This window comes from Pezoporus occidentalis, unplaced genomic scaffold, assembly GCF_034315485.1.
Source record: "Pezoporus occidentalis ecotype Australia unplaced genomic scaffold, CSIRO_AGI_Poc_V1 ctg4, whole genome shotgun sequence".
Taxonomy (NCBI): domain Eukaryota; kingdom Metazoa; phylum Chordata; class Aves; order Psittaciformes; family Psittacidae; genus Pezoporus; species Pezoporus occidentalis.
The window spans coordinates 21,532,899-21,556,851 of record NW_026915724.1 but is presented as its reverse complement, the minus strand read 5'-3'; the positions used below and the strand labels follow the sequence as shown (position 1 = coordinate 21,556,851).

The following is a 23,953-nucleotide window of genomic DNA, read 5'->3' as shown; positions in this document are numbered from 1 at the left end:
AGTTAAATTAGAAGTAAAATTACTTCTTTTGGCTTGGAAAAACTACCAAACCAGGAACCACTTCAAAGAACCATAAAAAAAAGAATTTTTGTCACATTAGGGAGGATCAAGCCTTTCAACAGAGGCAACTGCATACTAAGATTTCTGTTAAGCAATGAGATTCTCATCCATCTGATTTAGATTTAGCAATGGCGGTGGAACTGTGAAGTCTACATATAAAGGAAATCATGCTGGCATCAGTTACATTAGGGATAGTCACTATGAGACATGCATGATCTCCCACAAGGAACAGTGGTACAGGGGTGAAGTAGTTTTTGCTTCCTATTCTTACCAGGTGCCCAGATCGCAGGGTGGTAGTACCTGTTCCTATTCACAACAGAACTTTCTTCCCTTTTCCTCTATTACAAACTCCAAATAATCATATAATCATACTACCCCATCACTTCTTTCTCAGGCTCTGTAGTTGCTACCAGCTAGATGTACTAAAAAAGTGACACTGCAAAGATAATCACTGACAGATCGTAGCCTCCGAAGTTCAATATAGCAGCAGCACGTTTATCTTTCCCTGTTTGCTGATCAAACCTACAGTTAGCACTGTCTCAGTTCCACAAACTTGTCTCACAAATGGTAGTATCTGGTGCTGACAGTTCGATAAACGGAGCTGTTCTGCACCATGAAAATGAAGAACATGATTTCTTCATTTTTCTTTTATAAAACAATTAAGATAATTGCTTATGAGTAAGGGGTAATTTTTCAGTACAGATGTATAAGCAGCTAATATGCACTCTGAAATTTGCAATTTTACAACTCTACTATATATATAAAAGTCTAAAATATTTATTGTGAGATCATATAAAAACCCACAGGATATATTTTAAAAACCTTGTGTTCAAGTAGAAAACTAAAAGTGAGCAATAATTATTAAAAACAAACAAACAAACAAACTTCCCAAAGCTCAACAAGAGATGCAAATTAATCACTTAAAATTCTGTAATGGTTTCAGTGATGCCTTTTATGAAATAAACACTCCTGGAAGTTTGCAAAGACGGTGTGAAGGGAAGGTCAGCAAGCTGAAATACAAAATACATGACATAATATGAACATACCTTTTGTGGCTACCCTCACACAGTCGATTTTGGTTTCCTGTGTCAAATAAAGAGGAAAAAGGTCACATCATGTGTTTCTAAGAAAAGAAAGTAATCCACGATTCTATTCTTAAAAGTACTGATAGAATGTCAGAGGACTGTTTATTTAATGTGCCTCATTAGATATATAACTGCTTTTTATGCAATTTCAATGTGCTTTCATGCTATGGACAAACACTGCCTGGGTATGGTACGTAAACATTTCACTTGAGAATCCTCTAAGAATGAAACCTGTATAGTAGAATACGTGAAAGATATTCACAAGAGCACAAGCAAGACTTCAGCTTTTTTACTTTGGCAACACAATGACCTTGGGAGATCTTTCTTTTTCTTACAGATAGTACAGTTTAAGGCATCATGTTAGATAATTTTAGAAAGAAAAAATAATCAATGGTGTTTCACATTTCTGCACTGTCAGTACACTGTGGAAGAGGGACCATTATGGTTTCTGGCAGAAGACATTTCCAGGCTGTCAGCACAGACAGCCAAAGCTTATCAAGAATTGAAAGGCTCTGGGTAGGTCTGTCCAGGAAATGAAAAACAATTCTAGGAAGAATTAGTCTGATGAAACATGATCTGCAAAGCCCTTTTTACACACTTTTTATTTCAGTCCCATCTACTTATCTTCTTTTACTGTCTGAAAAAAGGGGTGAAAAAAGAGGTTTCTAATTCAGTCAGGGAACCAAATGAGAAAATGGGTGTTCAAGATGTTACAAACTAAGGTAATGGGACAGGATGCGCCAAGACAGATGTGCTAAAATTTACAATCAAGTCTGGCTTAAATTTCACAAAAGACACCACAACACTCTTCTCTTCAAAGCAATAGAACAAAAGAGAAAAAGAAAGAAAAACAACCTAACAAACTCATTGGACAGCTTTTAAATACTAAGATAGAATGGTAGTGCACTACTTTGCTTATTCACTATTGACAAAATGTGCTGTCTTCCCCTCCTCCTTCCTGTAACTTTTAATCATTAAGCAATATTGCATTAGGAAAACTGTTATTTTTTTAAACTCAGTGTGTTAAATTTCATGGTTACTTCATTTTCTCATTAGCAACTAAAAAGGGTGTCTTAGTAGTTCATGCCAATCATCTGTTTACACACTGTGTAGAAAACCACACCTGTCATAAGACTTACCCCATTGGCTCTGCTAGCAGCTTGAAAATAGATGCTGTAGCTTTTATGAGGAAGAAGAGGGGTGTTCCAGAAACCACTGTAGGTTTTGTTATCACCAATAGTAAAAGGCTGAGCAGCTTGTAAACCATTGGCTGGAAACTCTGCAGCAAAGTAGTACTGGGAATTCAAAAGTGAGGCATTCTGGAAATGAATGGGCACTGGGTAGCACTTCAGGATTTCGGTTGTCTTTTTGGTCCTCCGTGGGCGTTCTTCTTCAACAACTATTTGATAGACACTAAGAGTGTATAAAGGAACAAACAAAAGAAACACACAGGTTATTTTAAGACTTGGGCAGTCGACTCATTCTCATACCATATTAGCATACCGGTTTTTACGGAAAAAAAGAATAGTTAAAAGCAAAGGACACAGGAAGAAAATGTCATTCTGATATTTACGTATTTGTGGAATAGATTCATGCTTTCAAATAAATTAATTTTGTTTTCGAAAAACAGATCTAGCTACACACACCACAGCTTTTCATTCCAGCAAGTGCACAGAACACTTTCTTATTCTAACTATTGCACAGAAAAAAGCTTCCTGAATTAGTGCTAAAATGTGAATTATGTATTGTTTTGTTCACAGAAGTAAGTATAAAGCTATAGATTCCATTCTTTAACCTGCTTATCTTGTTTAAAGAAAATTGAGTTAGTAGTAAGACAAAAATGAAGAAATAAATTACAGAGAGACAGGGAAGAGTATTTGCTTAACTGCTGACACTATAATTACTTACAAAAGCACACAAAAGTACAGGTTTTTTAAATTTCAGTGGCATACTGATTGTTGCTGAGCAAGAATAAAACACTTTGATGGAAGTTATTTTCACTCAGCAAAGAACTTTTACACACCTGAAAGATAAACAGATTTTTAAGTGTTTCTGCATCCTGCAAAGCAGTTTCCACTTGCATTCTTTGCTAGACTGGGACCTAAAGGGAGCAGTCCATCCTTCTTCGTTGTAAAGGTGCTATGGACATTCAAGCAAGAACAAAGAAATTGTGATTTCTGCTGTATATGCAAACAGTGTAATCATTATACCCTTGCAGTTGCTGTAAAACCTGAGTCAGTGCTTTCAAATTTGTGAAGTGGGAAGTCCATGTCTCTAAAGAGGACTGGCTTGCAAGTTTATTGCTTCACTGGGGACCAGTGATTCTTAATCATTATTTGTCTCCTGGAATCTTGAAAAGCAAGTCAGTATAGGTAACTGATGTTAAAGTGTCAATGTGTCCACATTTTTGCACATCATCTACATCTAATAACAATTTATAACGTTTCAGGTTGATAATTCATAAAAAGCAGCATTCTCTGCATATGGTATGTTTCTTAAAGTTCAAATATGCACTGTCTCTGATATGTTGTTCCCACTCCATCATATGTACATGATCATGTTTGCAGAAGGCTCTGCCCAAAGTACAGGGATGTGTGGCACGGGCCCCTGCAGGTCTCAGTCTGGACCTAACAGGGCTTATTGGCTTAGTCATATCACTGCACAGCTATGGCTATTCCCCTTCCAAAGGCAAATCTGGTTTAGAAATAAAAGGGATGACTTTGTGCAGTCACCAGGTCGGCTCATAGCAAGCAAACTACACCTTCTGGGGCTCTTGTTAGACTCAAGCTGCTTTGAGTGCTGGCATACAGCTCTCTACCTCTTGCACCCCCTGGAGCCTTACTGACCCAGTGCACAACCAGACTAACTGCTTCTAGATTCGAGCTACCTTTGCATGTTTAGATAATGCTGAGAGATTGAATAATGGCCTATCAGTGGAACTGCTTAAAGTCAGGTTGGATAGGGCTTTCAGAAACCTGGTCTAGTGAAAGATGTCCCTGCCCACAGCTGGTGTGTGTGTTCGCCTTGATTATCTTAAAAGGTCCCTTCCAACTGCAACCATTCTATGATCCTATGTTTCTATCACAGCATGATGCTAGGTCTGCATAGCCTTCATAGCTGAGTATCAGCAAGAGGCAAAAGAACGCCTGTTCTCTTGGTTATCTTACTGTTGTTTTTTTTTTACCAGACCTACTGATCATGAGCAACAGACCCTGTTCACTATGTTCTTAAGATCTAGCATCTCCACTAGGAGATGTTGCACTTCCCGTGTTCACAAAAAATGCCCAGAAAGTTATCACTGAGAATGCTTAATACCTCTTCTGCCTGATTTAGACTTTCACTATGGTGGCAATTTAGCCTAAAGTTAAGACACTTAAATTTTAGTGTCTTCATGAAGATGTTTATACATCTGTAAACTCTTACTACAGTCACTTGAGACCTACTCAGCTCAGGCAACAGATCTTCAAGACCTGACCAGAGAGGGTCTATTCTGGGGTTCAGTTCATTGCTTCCTAAGCTCCACTTGACTGTATTTAATAACTAAATACTCAGCTCACATGTAGACATCTGTAAGTGGCCTATGTAAATTTAGAAGCTTTAATCAATGCTGAACCCCAGGAAGAAATTCAACCATGTTTATGTTTGGTATAGCCAGGAAACCAAACAAATGTCTCTAGGGTCTACTTGAAGGCCACCATCTGTACATTTTACAGCTCTGTGAAACAAAGTCTACTCATCTAGCAGAAAGATTTTTATTAGTTGATTAATTCCATGCTGAGTAGTAAATGAAGGTCAATAAATGGCAACCTTTCTTTGATCCTGTGAGAACTGATCTGTAAAAACTAGCCCTGAAATAACTACATTAAAATCTTATTTTTGCTCTTCCAAATCCATGTTTGACACAATTTCAGCAGTTAATTTTCTAGCCCAAGACACAGTTGCTTAGAATTGGGATTCTGAGCTACTTTGAGGACAGCGTGTTGCCTCCTCCAACAACTAATTTACAGTGAAACTACAATAAATACCATTTTCAAATTTAAAGGGAGTAGTGGAAAAAAGTAGGGTGCAGTGTTAACATCTTGAAAGGTAATGAAGCTGGATACACTTGCTAGTAGCACAGCAAACATAAAAATCCCTCAGTTTCACCGAAGTATGATGGAGAGTGAACTAAGTTGTTCGGCTGTCACCTTCAGGAGAGTACTGTTACTATTTTTTTTGCAACAGGACCGAATATACGAGGGACCTCAGAACAGACAATGTATTTCACTGTGGGTTGAAATGAGGATTCTTTTACTTTTTCACTCAGTGATTAAACGTAAAGATTGTAGATACTTTAGAAACATTAAAATGCTACTTTTCCCCTGGGAAATTCATGTTAGTTATACTACATGCACTACTCCTTGTATATTGCATTTTAAATGCCTACCATCTATTCATCTTCAGATACATTAAAGAACAAACTAAGTTGACTGGAGCAATTTCAGACTCAAAATGTCTTTTCATCCTTACTCCACAAGCCAAATTAGATTTGCAAGCATCTAGACCTCAAATCTATTTGCTCTTTAATAATTTAAGCACTGGAAGGTCAAGCAGCTCTTTTCTGTTCCCCTCTATCAAAGTCCAAGTGCTAATGAAAAATAACTAAATCCTACCTGCTGCCCAATTTCCACACACTGCTGTTTCTCTGATGTAAATTAACACATTATAAGTACCTGGGTCAATGGAAACCTGACAGAACTTTATATGTGATACGTTTTACATTTGTATAAATGAGATGATCTTCCTAATGAATCTTACAAAATTACCCCTATTACAATTATAATCCAAAAGCTTCCTCTAATTCTTACTATTAAATTTGCTTTCTTTAATACATAACAGCTGAATTGTCTACTCTGAAAAGAGTTCAGGCTTAGAGAATTGAGCTAGCACTGCACCAGGACTATATTACTCCTCTTAGGATTTTCTGCTTGCTTGAGGTTGTAGTATTCCTTTTCCACACCTCTACATTTCAGAGAATAAATTCCTCCTATCTGTAATCCAAACAATAAAAGCTACACTACACTGAAAGGTGCCAAAAGCATTACTGGTTATTGGTAGAACTTAGATTGATCTTTCTGAAGGAAAGAAATGTAATTTAAGTTTAATTCATATTACACAGCTCTCCTGAAGAATTCCAATGCCCTGAAAATTTAACACAAAATCAACTTTTATGTAGACTGAAACTTACTTTGCATCAAGAAAGGAACACATGGGAATTATTTTTAATATTCAAATATTTCAAATTTGGGGATTAAAAAGATGCCTGGGGAAAAAAATATGCAATTTTGAAGTTAATTTTTATTTTAACAATTCCAAACCAATTCCGAATCTAAATAATTGTGCAGAGATACAGACCTGAAAATAATGGCTGTAATTTTCATTAGAAATTAGACATACCAGCCTTCTCAGATATTTACTGAAATCAGATTGCTTAAATTAAAATAGTCAGTCAATGTCTGCTAAATATACCTTTTTTTTTTTCAGAGTGGAACAAGAGACATGAAAGAAGAAAGAAAACATGTTGACACAGTAATCAAAGATGCTAAGAATATTTTGCAAATGAACCAGACAGTTCAAACAATTCTAGAGACTTAAGTGTATATCTATTCTTAAGTACATGAACTGATGAGCTTCAGTAACCAGCTGAATCAAGACACTAGTCCATATTACTGGAACACAGCAAATCAAATTTTAATTAATCAAAGTCTTATTCAAAGTGATAAAATAATTTTTCAATAAGGGCCTATTGGATACCAGCATGGACTCTCAGATTCCTAATTCAGATGTCCTTAACATGAATGATCTAGGCATTTATTACATGAGACTTAAGAATTTATGATTATACCTCCACCAAAAGTAATTTTAAATCAAAAACAAAGGCAAAACAAGCTTGATTACTTCATTATTGAAATGTCAGTTTTATTTTTTCTCTCTTAAACAATCTTGATGGTTCACTTAATGGAAGCGATAAAGAATTTTTTAAAAATTATTTTGTAAAGGAAAGATGGGCTAAAGACCTGAATCTAGACTAAGATTATCTGAATTCATTTACTAATCTTAATACAACTGTTGTGTGTGATTCTAGGCAAGTCAATTATTTTGTGCCACAGTTCTCCTGCTGTGAAATGAGAATAGGAAAGTTTCTTACTCCCTCTAGCCTGCTTCAACTGTTCAAAACTGAAACCTCTTCAATATCTGCTTTTTGAATTGTCCTTGAAAACTTAACCTGAACATAGCCTGCAGAGCTGTTAAACTGCACTAACAGTGTCCTGATCAGCTGTGTAAACTCTTGGGTTATCTTGGCTGACTGTTATGGTGACACTATGAAGATTAATTTTAAGTTTTCTGCTCATTCTAACAATATTGTTCTTAGTCTCATACTTTATTATAAACATATAAACCTGGTACTTATAGATCTGTATCTCGACTTGTCTGCTTGCTTCGTTTAAATGTTAAAACACCAAAAAATAGAATAACCCTGAATCTGCATAATGACCATTATTTCAGTTACTTATTCCTACAGCCCTAATTTGTCTATATGCTAGAATCAATTTACTGCAATCTTCTGATAAAATACTCACGTTCCAATAGAGGGTAAAATTAAGAGACCCCCAAACCACCTTGTTTTCCCAGTTTTATGTCCATTAATAACTTGATTGCCCAAATCTAGCAAACGGTAGGGTCCTCACAATTTCACCAATAGTTGTGTAGACAGTGAAAGTCCTGTCATAGAATCACAGAATCAGCTAGGTTGGAAAAGATCTTTAAGATCATCATCATACTGACATTTAATTGCATTTTAAAAATATTTCATGCAAGTTCTGAACACACAGATTCATACATCTTTGCTCATTGTATGTGATGTAACAAGTTTTATCTTTCTTTAAAAAAAACTATTATAGAATCATAGAATAGCTAGGGTTGGAAAGGACCTTAAGATCATCTAGTTCCAACCTCCCTGCCATGGGTAGGGACACCTCAAACTAAACCGTGTTACCCAAGGCTTTGTCCGACCCGGACTTGAACACTGCCAGGGATGGAGCATTCACAACTTCCTTGGGCAATCCATTCCAGTGCCTCACCACCCTCACAGTAAAGAACTTCCTCCTTCTATCCAACATAAACTTCCCCTGTTTAAGTTTTAACATGTTACCCCTTGTCCTATCACTACAGTCCCTAATGAACAGTCCATTTCCAGCATCCCTACAGACCCCCTTCAGATACTGGAAGGCTGCTATGAGGTCTCCACGCAGCCTTCTCTTCTCCAGGCTGAACAGCCCCAACTTTCTCAGCCTGTCTTCATACGGGAGGTGCTCCAGTCCCCTGATCATCCTCATGGCCCTTCTCTGGACTTGTTCCAACAGTTCCATGTCCTTTTTATGTTGACACCAGAACTGCACACAATACTCCAAGTGAGGTCTCACGAGAGCAGAGTAGGGGCAGGATCACCTCCTTCGACCTGCTGATCACACTCCTTTTGATGCAGCCCAGGATACGGTTGGCTTTCTGGGCTGCAAGCGCACACTGAAGCCGGCTCATGTTCATTTTCTCATCAACCAACACCCCCAAGTCCTTCTCCACAGGGCTGCTCTGAATCTCTTCTCTGCCCAGTCTGTAGCTATGCCTGGGATTGCTCTGACCCAGGTGTAGGACCTTGCACTTGGCATGCTTAAACTTCATGAGGTTGGCATCAGCCCACCTCACAAGCGGGTCGAGGTCCCTCTGGATGGCATTCCTTCCCTCCAGTGTATCAACCAAACCACACAGCTTGGTGTCATCGGCAAACTTGCTGAGGGCGCACTCAATCCCACTGTCCATGTCAGCGACGAAGATGTTAAACAAGGCCGGTCCCAACATCGATCCCTGAGGGACACCACTCATTACTGGTCTCCAGCTGGACATTGAGCCATTGACCACAACTCTTTGTGTGTGGCCATCCAGGCAGTTCTTTATCCACCGAGTGGTCCATCCATCAAATTGATGTCTCTCCAATTTACAGACAAGGATGTCATGCCGGCCAGTGTTGAATGCTTTGCACAAGTCCAGGTAGATGACATCAACTGCTCTACCCCTGTCCATCAGTTCTGTAGCCCCATCATAAAAGGCCACCAAATTGGTCAGGCAGGATTTCCCCTTAGTGAAGCCATGCTGGCTGTCACCAAGCACCTTGTTGATTTTCATGTGCCTTAGCATGCCTTCCAGGAGAATCTGCTCCAAGATTTTGCCAGGCACAGAGGTGAGACTGACTGCTCTGTAATTCCCCGGGTCATCCGTTTTCCCCTTCTTGAAAATGGGGGTTATATTTCCCTTTTCCCAGTCATCAGGAACTTCACCTGACTGCCATGATCTTTCAAATATGATGGACAGTGGCTTAGCAACTTCATTTGCCAGCTCCTTCAGGACCCATGGATTTCATCAGGTCCCACGGACTTCTGTACATTCAGGTTCTTAAGATGGTCTCGAACCAGTTCCTCTCCTACAGTGGGCCCAAGGTCTTCATTCTCACAGTCCCTGCGTCTGCCTTCCAAGATTTGGGTGGTGCAGTCAGAGCCTTTGCCAGTGAAGATGGAGGCAAAGAAGTCATTCAGAACCTCAGCCTTCTCCAAATCCTGTGTAGCCAGTTCTCCCGAGAGCTTCCTGAGGGGGCCTACATTCTCCCTAGTCTGTTTTTTATTTGCTACGTACCTGTAGAATCCCTTCCTGTTATCCTTAATATCCCTAGCCAAGTTTAATTCTAACTGGGCCTTAGCTTTCCTAACCTGGTCCCTAGCTTCCCAGACAACATCCCTGTACTCTTCCCATGCCACCTGTCCTTGCTTCCACCTTTTATTAGCCTCTTTTTTCATTTGAATTTTCCTCAGGTGCTCTTTATCCATCCAAGGAGGTCTCCCGGCCCTCCTGCTGCACTTCCTCATAGTTGGGATGCAACACTCCTGACCTTGCAGTAGGTGATCCTTGAATACCATCCAACAGTCTTGGGCCCCCCCACCCTCTAGGGCTGTATCCCATGGAACCTTCCTAAGCAGGTTCCTGAAGAGGCCAAAGTCTGCTCTCTCGAACTCCAGGCCAGGATCTCAAATTCGACTATCTCATGATCGCTGCAACCAAGGCTGCCCTGGAGCATCACATTTCCAACAAGCCCTTCCCTGTTGGTAAGCACAAGGTCAAGCATGGCACCTCTCCTTGTCGGCTCCGCTATTACTTGCAGAGGGAAGTTGTCTTCTGCACAATCGAGGAACCTCCTGGATTGCTTGTGCTGGGCTGTACCGTTCCTCCAACAGATACCAGGGTGGTTGAAGTCCCCCATGAGAACAAGGGCCTGCAAGTGTGAGGCTTTTCCTATCTGTCTGTGGAGTGCCTCATCCGCAGGTTCTCCTTGATCAGGCAGTCTGTAACAGATGCCCACAGTAATGTCTCCCATCGCTATATTCCCTTTAACCCTGACCCTCAAAATCTCTGTGGACTGCTCACCTGTCCCCAGACAGAGTTCCATACTCTCCAGCCTATCCCTAACATAAAGGGCAACACCCCCTCCCCGCCTGCCAGGCCTGTCTTTTCTAAAGAGCCTGTAACCTTCCATTCCAACACTCCAGGCACAGGAGCCATCCCACCATGTTTCTGTAATACCTATTATATCATACTCCCGTAGACGTGCACACATCTCCGATTTCTCTTGTTTGTTCCCCATGCTACAGGCATTTGCATAGAGGCATCTGAGCGAGCTCCAACTGAAGCCGGCTCATTGGCTGGAGCAGCTGGGACATCTCTACATTGCTCTGAGCATTTATTATAGGTTCTGGCAACTGACTGGGTGTGTTGGGATGGAATGATGCCCCCCTCTCCCAACACATCTATTTTAAAGCCTCCTTGACCAGCCTGGCAAGCCTCCTACCAAAACTGCTCTTTTACTTTATCAGACCAGCTCCACCAGCCCCCACTAGACCTGGCCTACAAACTTGGGTCCCATGTTCAAGGCACCCAAACCCCTGACTATGACACCACCCTTTTAACCAGTTATTAACCTGGCCAATCCTCCTAGCTTTTTTTTAGGTCCTCCCCTGTATCCTGGAGAATTGATGAAAAGACCACCTGAGCTCCAGAGCCCCTAACCACCTCTCCCAGGGCTCTGTAGTCCTTCTTTATGTTCCCCAGGCTACTACTATCTATATCACTAGCACCCACATGGATCACTAGAAGTGGATAGTAGTCAGTGGGACTTACTAGAGCAGACAGCCCTTTTCCATGCCCCCGGTAGGCAACACACCTCCCTTGAGAGGGGGTCTGGACGGCAGACAAGTGCTTCTGTCCCTTTCAGTGTAGAGTCCCCTACTGCTACGACCTGCTGCTTTTTCCTCGCAGTACCAGTAGAGATCTTCTTTACCAGGGCATCAGCTGTTTGTTTCTGGTGTGAGGATGTTTCCTCATCAGCCCTGTGTAGAACTGCAGAGCAGTTCTGAGTGGGGACAGGGGATTTAGGAGGAAACCTCATGCTTTTAATTGTCCTCTTCCTCCTTTTTGCGTTGTTTTTTTTTGTTACTATTTCCCAGCTTCCTGGGTTAACAGCCTCCTTCTTTTCTCCATAAACTACAGCGGATGCTTGAGGCCCCTGCACAGTTTGGGCGTGGAGCAAGCATTCCTGCTTCCTCCCAGCTTCCCTGACATCTCGCAGCCCATTAACAGCATCCCGCAGCTCAGCCCCTGCTGCAGGAGCACCTCCACCAGGGAGCACCGAGTGCAGCCCTGCCCATTGTGCACCATTCCCTCACCAGACCAGTGTAGGCACTTTCTGCACCCCAAGCCCTGCACTGCAGGTTTTTATCTACTCAGGGCTGGTGCTGCTCCTCCTGGCACCCCCCCCCCCCCCCCCCCCCCCCCCCCCCCCCCCCCCCCCCCCCCCCCCCCCGTGAGTCAGCTGCTCGCTCTCGTCAGCTGAGCTGCCGGCTCCCGGGCGGGTCCTGTGGAGGACTTGATGCTCCCTCGGTGGCTCTCGTCGCTCCGAGTTGAGGCTCCTGGACGCGGATTCTCCCCCGCTCCGGTGTTGAAGGCGTCCTCTCTCGAGCTGCTCACCTCAGCAATGGACAATTTTTTAATCTAATCTTCAACATAACTTCCTCTTCATCTCTTCATGTCATTAGTTGTCTCTGATGTGTTCATAACACATCTATCTATACGGATTAAAATTGACTATTTTGATCTATTTTTTCCTGCCCTTATACTGCACTATATTCTTGTAATTAATCTATAACTTATGATTTTATAGTACTGGGAATAATATGTAAACCATATCATGAAATGGAAGAGGGAAATTACTTTTTAAAGGACAGGAATTAATAATCTACAGCTATCAGGCAAACAGAATGACAATCCCAGATTTATCAGGTGTCTCACCATCATAGGCTTTGCCACTACTTCTGGAGTTGTGGCAAAACATATACTGAACAAAATACACTCCATGTGCAGTCATTTTCAGTACAGATGTGAAGCCAGAGAGCCCTGCATGAACATAAGATTCAGATATAAAAATACAGAATTTACAGTAAACAAAACCAGACCAAACCAACCCTCCAAATTAAGACTGCTGTACCAATGCCAGCAATGAGGCAAGCATTGTTAAAGTAATATACTAAGATCTAATTTATAACCAGGAAAAAAGAAGTAGGCAACATTACAAATAATAGTGGCAACACAGAAGCAGTCAGGATTCTTGCATTTAAGTGCTTGACATGCCAGCATTAAAGGTGTATTGCCTTTTCTTTTTGTGAGTAAATGGTTTTAAAATCCTGTAACGTTCTGTTTGCATCTTTACTTGAAGTCAGGAGGTTTTATGCAAACCAAAGCTCCACAGTCTAGCAGATTTCTATGTCTGTAGGACAGTTGGTGCTTCCAAAGTGTAAGAAAGGGACTAGGAAGTCCCTTTGTGAAAACAAAAATACTTTGTGCTGGTAGCTTGTTGAAACTTGAATGGAGTGATTCTTTCATACCTGGCTTTATTTACTGGCTTTGCAAGTCAAGAGATAAGTCTGGTTAGATCCTCCAAGGCATGGTCTGTCTTTGTTCTTGGGAAAAACTATTACTGGCACTTGAAATTTTCAGCCCGTGGGAAAAATCACATTGGAGAAAGACACAAATCTTTCTGAATCAGACCTGAAGTGAACATGAGAGGGTCAAATATTATACAGCACCTCCACTGTCATGCAAGGGCCCCTATTTCTCAATTAAATCAAAGCAGAAATTCCTAAACAGCTGTAAAGGAGGAGATAAGACAGCTTAGGTTCAGCCCCTTGAGATACTGCCAAATGTAAACTCTCAGGTGTCCTAATAGGCTTTATCTTCACAGAACCAAGTCCATTGGGGAACGGTTTCTTGTTTTTCATGTAAAACTCCTAAGCTGCTTTGTGACTGCCCAACTCTTTTGTATGGACAGTCTCCAAGACTTAAAAGTCAGTATTTACAAAAGGGATTTTCTGGCAAAAATACATCCAATCAAAACTCTCCTTAGCACTTCTTTATACAGGAAATCCTGATGGTTCTCATATGGGGAGCATTATGTCACTGGAAGTTAAACATATTTTGCCTGATCTTTCCTCCAAGAACAGTCACCAGGGAAGGATATGACAATGAATTCAGTTCCCTCAAGAGGGAAACACTTACTACACAACATCATAATTGCAGAGGAGTCAGGTGAGCTCTGAAAGTGGTAAAGCAATGGCCACCATAAGTTCATCATGGATTTAAATTTTTTTTTTCCAAACACAGAAGAACGGATAAGTTCCTCTTTTACAAGTCTGAACAAGGATTTAAGGGAGACATCAGAGTCTGGGCTCCAAAAATTCTTACAAGAAAAACTGCAAGAAAGGAAAAGGAGACAATGAGGCACACTTCTTCCACCTTCCATTGGCAAGATGGGTGTCACTTAGTCCTGATGACACAGTGCATTTAATTTTTTGCCTTATTACTTGGTATACAGGTTCACTGGTTTAGAGAATCTAAGCCCAGGGACAGAGAATGTCCAGCAGATCTTCAGGCTTGTCATTGCAGGAAACCATGTACCATTCATGAAATGTTTCTGCCTTTGTATTCAATTATCATAAATGATGACTCAAAATATAACTTTGTTTTGTTAGTAAACAAATCAGACAGAGAATAAGGGAGGAATAAAAAAATCTTTTAAGGATTTCAGCTTGTAATATTTTTGCTTTAGCAGGATAATAAAAGATTATCAACATGTAAGAGGCAGTAGATAATCTGTATTCTGTTTTACAACATTCAGTGTGCTGCTGGACTGCAGTTTTAACTTTGCCCCATCCATCCTTTGCAAAAATCAATAAATTCAATACACATGCTAATCTAGCCTTATTCAAAGCAAGTATTAGTTTACTGCTGAAACAGCATGGTAAAATTGATAAGAACTACTTGATTAACATGTTTGTAAGTGATAGTTAGACATAAAGCCAACAACGACTGTGGCGCAAGAGACTGCTCTGCTATTCACTGAGGTTTGCTGACTGGCAATGGAGTCAAAATTGTTCTCTTAACCCTTCCAACCCCCAAATCCATGATAAATACTGATGGGTTGGGTTTATTTTTGTTTGTTGTTTTGTTTTTGTTTTGTTTGTTTTTTCTGTTTTTCTCACTGGCTATACAGCCCCACATGGTTAATTATTCCTAATTATTTAAATAGTGATGCCCCAGAACGCTTGGGACTGATACTATCATACTGGTATGCAAGTGTAAGAGACTGTCAGAAACAGTACAAACAGGAAGAAAAGGACACAACTATGTCTCAACATACTTTTCTACACCTGAAATTCCTTAATCTTGAAATAGTTTCCCCACGCCCATTCTTCAAGGGACTGACTACATTCTGTACTGATACAATCACTTCGATGAGGCACAATGTATTAGCAGCTCCATAATACAAAATAACCACATAATTCTTCCCTTTTTTTATAAAGATAAGCATATATGTCCTTTTGTCATTTTGAAGATAAAGTTTTTCATTATTATTTCTTCTACTGGAAAAAAAAACCGCACCAGCTCTAAAATATTGAAGGCTACAAAATTCTGTGATCAGAAACATACTTCTTCTGAACCACTTAACAACCTCTCTGTGGCTTGTGTTTTCCATACTTAATATGGATTTATGCATTTGGCTTCTTTCTCTGCAAACTCACAAATGCCAAGAAAATATATAGTTTCTGTACAAATTCTGTAGTCTTGCACAGAATTAAGTGAATGTAATAAAATTTAACCTATTTGTAATGTGTTTCACACTGACTTCTACATCATTTTCTACAGGTGCAATTACTATAAGGCAAGAGAAAATTTGGCTATTTAGAATTAAGAGACTGCAAGGAGACATTTAAATAGTTTTAATGTGTAGATAAGTAAATGTGTATGCAAAAAAAGAAATAAAAACAGAGAAAAAAAACCCAGATAAAAATATTGAAATATTTAATACAAAGGACTACACAGGTAGGAATACAGAGAAGGAGAGAAGAAGAAAATAACAGGAAAATAAAAGAACAGAAAATAGATTGGAAACAGGTTGAGATGTATCTTTATCTTTGATAAGCAAGAAGTGAAAGAAAAGGTAGTAGGAAGAAAGGTAGAATAAAAATGGAATTCTGTCTAATACAGATATACTTTAAATAAAACATTTTTTTTAACAGCTTACAGTCAGCTACTTTTTTATGAACTACATGAAATACGTTTTTAAAGGTGTTTGATTTCATAATTGTATTATGAAACACCTTTTACAAAGGTACACATTAATAAAATTACTAGATTTCTTATTTTAGTTATGAAATCACACATACTCTCGTAAGATTCAGGGGGTTGTTTATTCAAGAATGACTGCTACAAGATCTCTTTACACTCATGTTGATCTACTATTTTTTTTAATTCTTCTATAAACTGATACTTGGCTTCTCCCATAAATAACTCCGGTATACCAATCTGGTAGCCTTTCTAATAGGTATGTCACCATTATATTTTTGGCAAACATAAAACTTCTTTGCTGATATCTCTTCAACGTATATGTGATAAGAGCATCCCATTATACATTGATTCAGTACCGGGTTCTTTAAATGCCACTTGGAACAGAAGATGCTTCAAAGCCTTATAAATAGACTAAGATGGTACGAGTTTTACAGCAAGAAGTTGAGAATGCATGCCCAAGAACATGCCATAGTCTTATCTATATTCCACACACTGCCTGTGATACCCAGCTCCCACCCTCAATATGCTAAGCTCCTTTTAGTATCTCCCAAATATTGGCTGGAAAAGAGGCAACACATGCTGTGGCTGCTTCTGAGCTACATACGGGTTTGATGGTATGTGAATTGTAGCTCTCTACTGATGGACCAAATGAAATGAACTAACTAGTTCATACTGTAACACAGCCTATCCTTCATCAGATGCTAATCTGCTAATGTCAGTCTTCCCTCTGTATCCAGAGATTCCAAAGTGTGGGAGAAACTTACTATTCATGCAAATTTTAATTTATTTCATACGTGTCTGAAAGCTTCTGAGAGGTCCAAAATTAATGCGGGAAGAAAGGAACATACAGACAGGTGAACAACATGATAAATAAGATTCGTTGTTTTTTGTTTTTTTTTGAAACCAAGATAAAGTCAGGTATAAACTTTAACTTAGTTATGTTCCAGAAAGTTTCTTATCTTCGATATGTTGCATAGCACACACAAGCCAAGGAGTACTTCTTTTCTTCATTTTACCAGTGAACAAGTTTTTATTCCTACTGAGTATAAGGGCTCAGTCCCTCTAGACACCAGACACTATTGATCTCACTCCACAAGGCTTTATGCTCTTAATTTACAGCCCAAGCAGCAGTATCACTCACTTAAGTGATGCTGGTCTAAACTGAACTAACCTGAGGCTTCAGATTCTCCAGGGCTTTTAGACTGACTTCACTACAGAGCAATATAAAATAGTGATGCATTCTACTTCTTTTGTAGTCTGCTCACAACACGGCTTTAAGATAAGTGGAAACCAGGAGCAGATTGTGAGGATAATTCCACAAAACATTCCACAAAGCCACTATTCTGAGATCTTCTGGTGGGCATCACAGAATCACAGAATGGTTTGTTTTGGAAGGGACCTTAAAGGTCATCCAGTTCCAACCACCCTGCTGTAGGCAGGACTTTCCACTAGGATAGGTTGCATCATGGAAGAGGTAAGTAAAAAAGTTTCCCTCCAGACAGTTAGCTATACATACAGCTGCTTATTATGACAGTCCTCACCACTGCCAACTTTTTCAGAACCATACATAGATACATTCTTCTCTTTTTCTTTAGAGGAAAATGCTATTTTCATTTACTTTAATTTTAGAGATAAGAATGGAGATGGCGTGATATGTGGATTTGCAGAACACTGCATAAATTGTCCCTACATGCACCAGAAATAAAAGAATATTCCCATCTGCATTGAGTTCCAGTGCTGTATCTTCCAGACCATACTTCCTACCACAGTAAGACTAAGGCTTTCAGTAACTGGAAACACTGTAATTCCTCTCCTGGCCATCTGAAAAGGCTTAGCTCTTCTTCATCTCTATAACCCACCTAAGATGGGTCACTCATTATCTGGGTGACTTTGCTTTGTACAAACAGTAAAAATAATGTTAAGAAATGTTGCATAGATACATTTCAAGAGGCTATTTCTGTTGATATCAAAGAATGAACAAACCGTTTCAAGTAAAAACCTTCTTCTACACCATCCTGATGGTGACCTCTGTCTTGAGTATTTTTTTTTTCGTCAATTGCCTGTTCCAAGCAGGGGTGGGAAAGAGGAGCAGGGTGAGAGGGATGCAAGGGAAAAGAGGGACAGCCACAGAGGGACAGCCAGAGGGAGATTTCTGTAAAATTGTGCAGGGAATAGGAATGCCAGTTAGTCCCAAATTATGTGTGATGTTTTTATAACAAAAAAACACTGATCATCAGTTACATAGGTTTAGCAAATATTTCTCTCCAATCTTGTTTACAGTTATTTACATGGTAAGATTGCCTCCATTTTTCAAAACTTGTATTAAACCCACCTCCTTTCCATCAGAATAGTTTAAAGTAACAAAGACCCCCTCAGTATGCAGTGCAGTGAAAGGAAGGCATTTTGGCTTACTCCAGTTTAAGGAACAAATAGTGTATCAACTTCAATGCTCAGAGTTTTACATCTGTCATGCTGTGGAGCTGTTCTTGCTTACAAAGCTCAGAAAACAGTGTGTAACTCTCTCTTAGCACAAAAAGTGCATGACGTTAACAGTTCTTGCTCATAAAGTATAATAATGAAAAGAGATAATAACTGGTCTTGCACAGACAATTTTTGTTAGGTGCCATATGTTTGCTATAATAACACACTGTTGAATATTTCATTCTTGTAAGTTTAATTTCTCTTTGTCCTGGTGTGATAAAGATAAGATCAGTCCTAAACTGCTTTCAAATATTAGCCGGGTACCATGAATGTATTTTGTATTCTCTCAACCATAACTCATTACATGGAACTTGCCTGGCATCACAAAGTCACTATCACTTTTGTGTGTGCACGTGCATGTGGGAGTGTGCGTGTGGCTCAATACCCTGCTGCTCAGTTATTCAGTGATAAAATCTGATATAATAAAATATTAATTACATCTGAAAGGTTGGGTGAGAAATATGAACTCAATTACAGGCCCATCTTGTGAACAAAGGGCACGGTGAAAAAATCCTTTAGTTATAGAGGTTTGGGATAATAAAAGAACAACCAGAACATTAAAGTAAAGCTCCCTAAAAGGCCACCTGTTATTAATCTTCACATCAGGCATAGAATTTCAAGTAAATTAGGTCAAGATGAAAGATTTTTGCTGATGATATTTTTGACTTAACTAATTTAAAGATTTCTTTATCTGAGTGATTTTTTTCTTTGATGTCATTGCAATTCAGTAATTAGAAATTTGTAACAAGGACAAGGACACAGCACTTATAATGAAAGGTTAGATATCACACACAGTATGCAAAATGATCACCTTATTTGGTATAAAAAATCAATAAGAACTAGCAGCTGATTCTAAAAGTGTTCGTTTCAGTCAGATTGGCAGTTTCTCAGCACCAAACTATAGCAGATGTGGTCCTACCATCTTAGGAAGCCAAGGCTTTTTTTAAACAAAATACCAGCAATGAAATATAAATAAAGACTTCTTAATGAATACATTTCTCTTCATGTGCTCAATTTACCTGAGTGTAAGGTCAAGTGAATTACCAAAAACTTAATAGAACAAGACCAGATTGGGAAAAAGCACAACTGTAAGTTAGCCCAAAGTAAATAATACGACCTTGAAATCCTATGTGTAGTAGTGAATCATAAGAACTGAGCAATCTTATCTATTATTGCAGGCTAAAATGTGCCATTATATCATAAAATAAGATTTTCATTGTCTGAAGAACTGTGTTTTTTATTAAAAGTATTTTCTATTTCAACAAAATTTGCTCAGACTATGGCAACATATTTTGGTACCAAGCCAGAAAACATACTTTCAATGAATTTACATTTATGACATTTGGAACAATCCAAAGACCATTTCAAAGCTTCTTAATCAGCTTTATGTTCTTTGCTTAATTTCTTTTTAAAAGGAACAGGAAAAAAAAAGCTAAGTTCATAAATACAAGATAAGAATATCTTGGTACAGCAAGCGAGGTACTTTTATAAGCCAATATTACACCATTTAACTCACAAGTTTTCAGGTTGCCAAAGCCAATTTATAAAACAACTAGAAAGAATGAAAAAAGGAGTAAAGGCTTGTCACAGATTAAAAGAACTCAAAGAAAGCAAAACTGTCTAAAATAATTTAGTCCAAAAAAGAATGAAGTTAGAGGGGATCTGAAGCAAATATTCAAAACTAAAAGCAATGGCAGAGCTGATTGATCCTTTCCTTTCAATCTGTCACAGAGAAAGAAAGTATTGATGCACAATGGCACTGACGTACAGATCGACAAGGACGAAACAAAAGGAAATTCCAAAATTCTGAACACAAGCAAACCAATATGCAACAACACGTGAGATCACACAGCCCATCCTATCAGAATCAGTAGTAGCCTTTCTGAAAATGTAAGCCTGTCTCTGACATTCAAAGAAAGCTCATTACTGCATGCAAATTGTAGCTCTGCTTCTGACTAGAACGGAAAGATTGATTACAACACACTGCCAGCTCCACCAAAGTCATTGGCAGTAGCTGAACCATTAGATTCCACCTGGTTCCTTCCTGCTATGTAAGCCAGGGTGCAAGGAAGAAACAAACTAATTATTTTTCTTACTACAGACATGACACAATGCTATCACCCAGTCTTCATAAAGTAGGTAGAGAACAGATCTAGCAAGGTCGAAATGACCGGCTCACTTGGAATCTCAAGAAAGCAAGAAGGCAGGCTCCCACCTAACTGGGACACTCCTAGCTCTTTAAATTTACAGGGGCTGTGTGTGTCATGTCATCTCCACTAAACAGTTTTGAGAATCAAGTATTTTTTTTAAGAAATACTATACTATGTTGTTATCATTCTACAATGTTCAGGCTTGCTGGATATAATATGATAAAATACTGTACTGGAATTAAAAGGAATGGAGTAACTGAAAAAGAGGCAAAATGCAAAAGCCTGCCTGCAGGATTTCTACTTTTAAAGACATCCAGGGCCACCTGCAGACGCCAGGTCTCTTCCTCAGTGGCACTGAAGATCAGTAGCTGCACAAAAATGGAGTATAAGAATAATGAAAAAAAATACGTTGAGAAATAATGTGATTTTCTTAAAGAATAGAAAGATGACAAGATACACTATTGCTCATTCTCCTGTATTCAATTCCCAATTTATGTTTATTATATGAGATGCCGCATCCTGGGACAGTGGTTTACATTCTGTTCTCTGCAAATTCGTAGAGATACAGTCTGCAAAAGGTAAGAAAAACAAACCTACAGCTTATATATTTAAAATCACAACAAAATTAGAAACAAATTAGAAACAAATCACTTCCACTGAGAAAAACTTATTACAAGTAAGCAATATTCTACTGCAATACTTTCTAATAAACCATACACTCCTGCAGTGCTGTGCCCTGCCTGTGACTGTGCCCTGGAGAGTGTCCGTGAGGTGTGGACACTACGCAAATGCAACAACGTTCACGTGTGTAACCATGGCAAGCTGCACTGCTCATATTTATGAATTCAAAATAATATACACATGCAAATTGATCAAGGAAATTGTATATTACATAGAAATGAAGAAGTAGCATGTAGAACAGGAGATTGGCTAACGGATTAATGACAATATTAACACTAAAATAAAGAGAACTTTCCATATTCTACAAAGCTGTGCACTGGAAACTCACTACTGAATTGGGCTGGGGACTTAAACAAAAAGATGTATTAAAATGAGCAATTTATAAGTAGAGGAAGAATGTTTATTTTCTCCCTTTTTCAATGATGCTCTGCAACCTGCTGGTTTGCATGCAGCACAGAAAGAAAAATATTTGCTGAGGAAGCTGAATGAATACACAAGCCAATTTCAACAGGTTTTGGATTCAAAGCTTGAAAACTGTTTACTGCTCATTAAAGCACTCACAGAGGATATGAAGTTTTTAATCTATTCAGCTAAGGGATACAACATGGAGCACAGAGAGACTAGCTCCAGCAGATCCCCTGCGGTGGTTTAAGATGTTGTCTCATTTGTCCATTTTCTCCTGCCAGATGCTATGCTTTCGCAGAAGACTTGGTGGAAAGCAGCACATGCCTGTGCTGTTGGAACAGAAAAGCCTAGCGTTATCACTTAAGCAACCCAAGGCACAGATACATTTTTCTCCTGCCAACTCTGATGTGGGAGAGCAGGACCACAGCAAGAATACCCACAACAAAATTCTCAATGCTATCGCTTCTTTCCACAACTTAAATGCAGTGGGGCCTGGTCCAGCAATTTGGAAATGGAGATTACTGTCTGTGTTCATTTTCATCCTTTCTTCCCTACGAAAAGACTCCACAGGGCACTCTAATCAGCAGTGCAGAATGATGCAGGCAGATACAGAAAACCAGTCAGCTTTTGTGGCATCATCCCTAGTTTCTCAGGACTTCTGCGGCTAAATAGAAAGCTGACCTTCTTTTGTCAGTGAAGGTATAACTCTTCCTCTTTCCTGCTCTGGGAACAACTCTGGTAGGATTAGATGGCATAGAAACCTTGGCAGCATGACATTGTACAGCTCTTCCCACAGGAAATCTGGCTGCAGATAAAAGATTCTGCACAGTTCAGGATTAGCACAACTGTTAAATACAGATGAGATTTTGGTCTTGTGCTTCTACTACCCTACGAGACTAATCTTGAAAACAGCTTCAACTCTAGATGGGAGAATACAGTTAATTCATTCGCCTTCATCTGATTTCCCCATGGCAATTTCTCCCTAAATTTAACATTTTTATAATGCCTTAGACATCTATGCTACTGCTCTCTGAGACTGTTTCAGGCTGAGGCATTTATAGTGCTCCTAAGAGTTGCTGCTTTCAGTTGCTGAGCCCAGGAAGTGACTCTAATGTTTCTTTATGTCATTTAATGTAATCCAGTTGAGCAGATTAGCTTTTACTTAGCAATGCTTTAGAGTCATGATTCTTGTTGTAAATGCCAGTGATTTCCTTTCCTACTTAAATGAACAGTGTAGCAGAAAGAAAGTTTTCATGTTAATGTTCAGTAAAATTAATACTCTTTTAGCATCCAGTACAGGAAAAGACAGTGCTGCACTCAGAGCACATCTATAGCTTTCCTTCCCCTTTCCATGTAGCATTCCTCTTTATTCTGTGGTCTCTTTTAATAACACTTAACACCAAATAAAATATTCACTTGTTTGCTTGTAATGCATGATCAAAATACTTTAGTACACACAGAATATGTCAGTCAAGTATTATTTATACTGCGTCAGGAATTCCCCCAAATTACTTTGTCTTGGAAACCACAGTCCTCCTGCCATATATTTATATATTATTAAGAGAATCTTTTTTAATGCATCTATTTAGTGTTTGCTGGTGAATAAAGGGCTCATACAAACTTACTCATAAAACACAATACTGGAAGAAAAGCAGGGCCTTGGCACTGGAAATAAAAATCCTAAGGTCAACAGCAGTATGAAAATGCACAATTGCCAAAAGATCTATGGAAAAGGCAATTAAAATGGTACAGATTACTTCTGTGTTGTAACTGAGACGAGAAAAAGCCCTGCTGACTTTTGGCTCCTTGATGAACACAATCCTAGTTTGTGTGAGCTTCTTGACAAAAGTTTGTGCTTTTTGTGGGGCGTCATATACAGAAAACTGAAAAGGGACTTTTGGCATCACAGTGCCATGTGACTAACTCACACAATACCGCAACCTCATCATCACTCCTATAAATTTAATCTAGCACCACCTTCTTGACATTTATATCTGTACCTGTTTCAGTGCTTCAATTCACCACTGGGAAGAGGCTATATATTTGAGATGTTCATGCACATGCTTTCTGAACTGGAATTGTTCTTTTGCCTCCCTGAAGTTCTTTTGCCTCCTCTGATCTATTTTTAGAAAACAATCATGTCTTCTCTTGGCTTTAACTGGGTAGCTGAAACAGGTCCAGTTCTCCTGGTCCCTCCACATGTAACACAAGTTTGCCAATTCTCTGATCATTTATGCAGTAATACTCTGCTGCTGTGTTTCTTGGTAGATCAGATTTAGGCACAGGAGTTCACATGAGGTCCTGCCAGTGTCTTGTACAATGGCTTTTACA

The 23,953-nt window shown here is 39.2% G+C and overlaps 1 protein-coding gene across 11 annotated transcripts in view; it reads right to left on the bottom strand.

Moving 5' to 3' along the window:
* The window catches only part of PTPRM (protein tyrosine phosphatase receptor type M), a 473,439-nt gene that overhangs the window by 179,005 nt on the left and 270,481 nt on the right, over nucleotides 1-23,953 (bottom strand). For all 11 annotated transcript variants that reach the window (XM_062632987.1, XM_062632988.1, XM_062632990.1 and 8 more), the window contains exons 12-13: nucleotides 2,285-2,558; nucleotides 1,107-1,143 (exon numbers count right to left, since the gene is read on the bottom strand). In XM_062632987.1, the coding sequence (XP_062488971.1) occupies nucleotides 1,107-1,143; nucleotides 2,285-2,558 (311 nt within the window). The remainder of the gene's footprint in view (nucleotides 1-1,106; nucleotides 1,144-2,284; nucleotides 2,559-23,953) is intronic.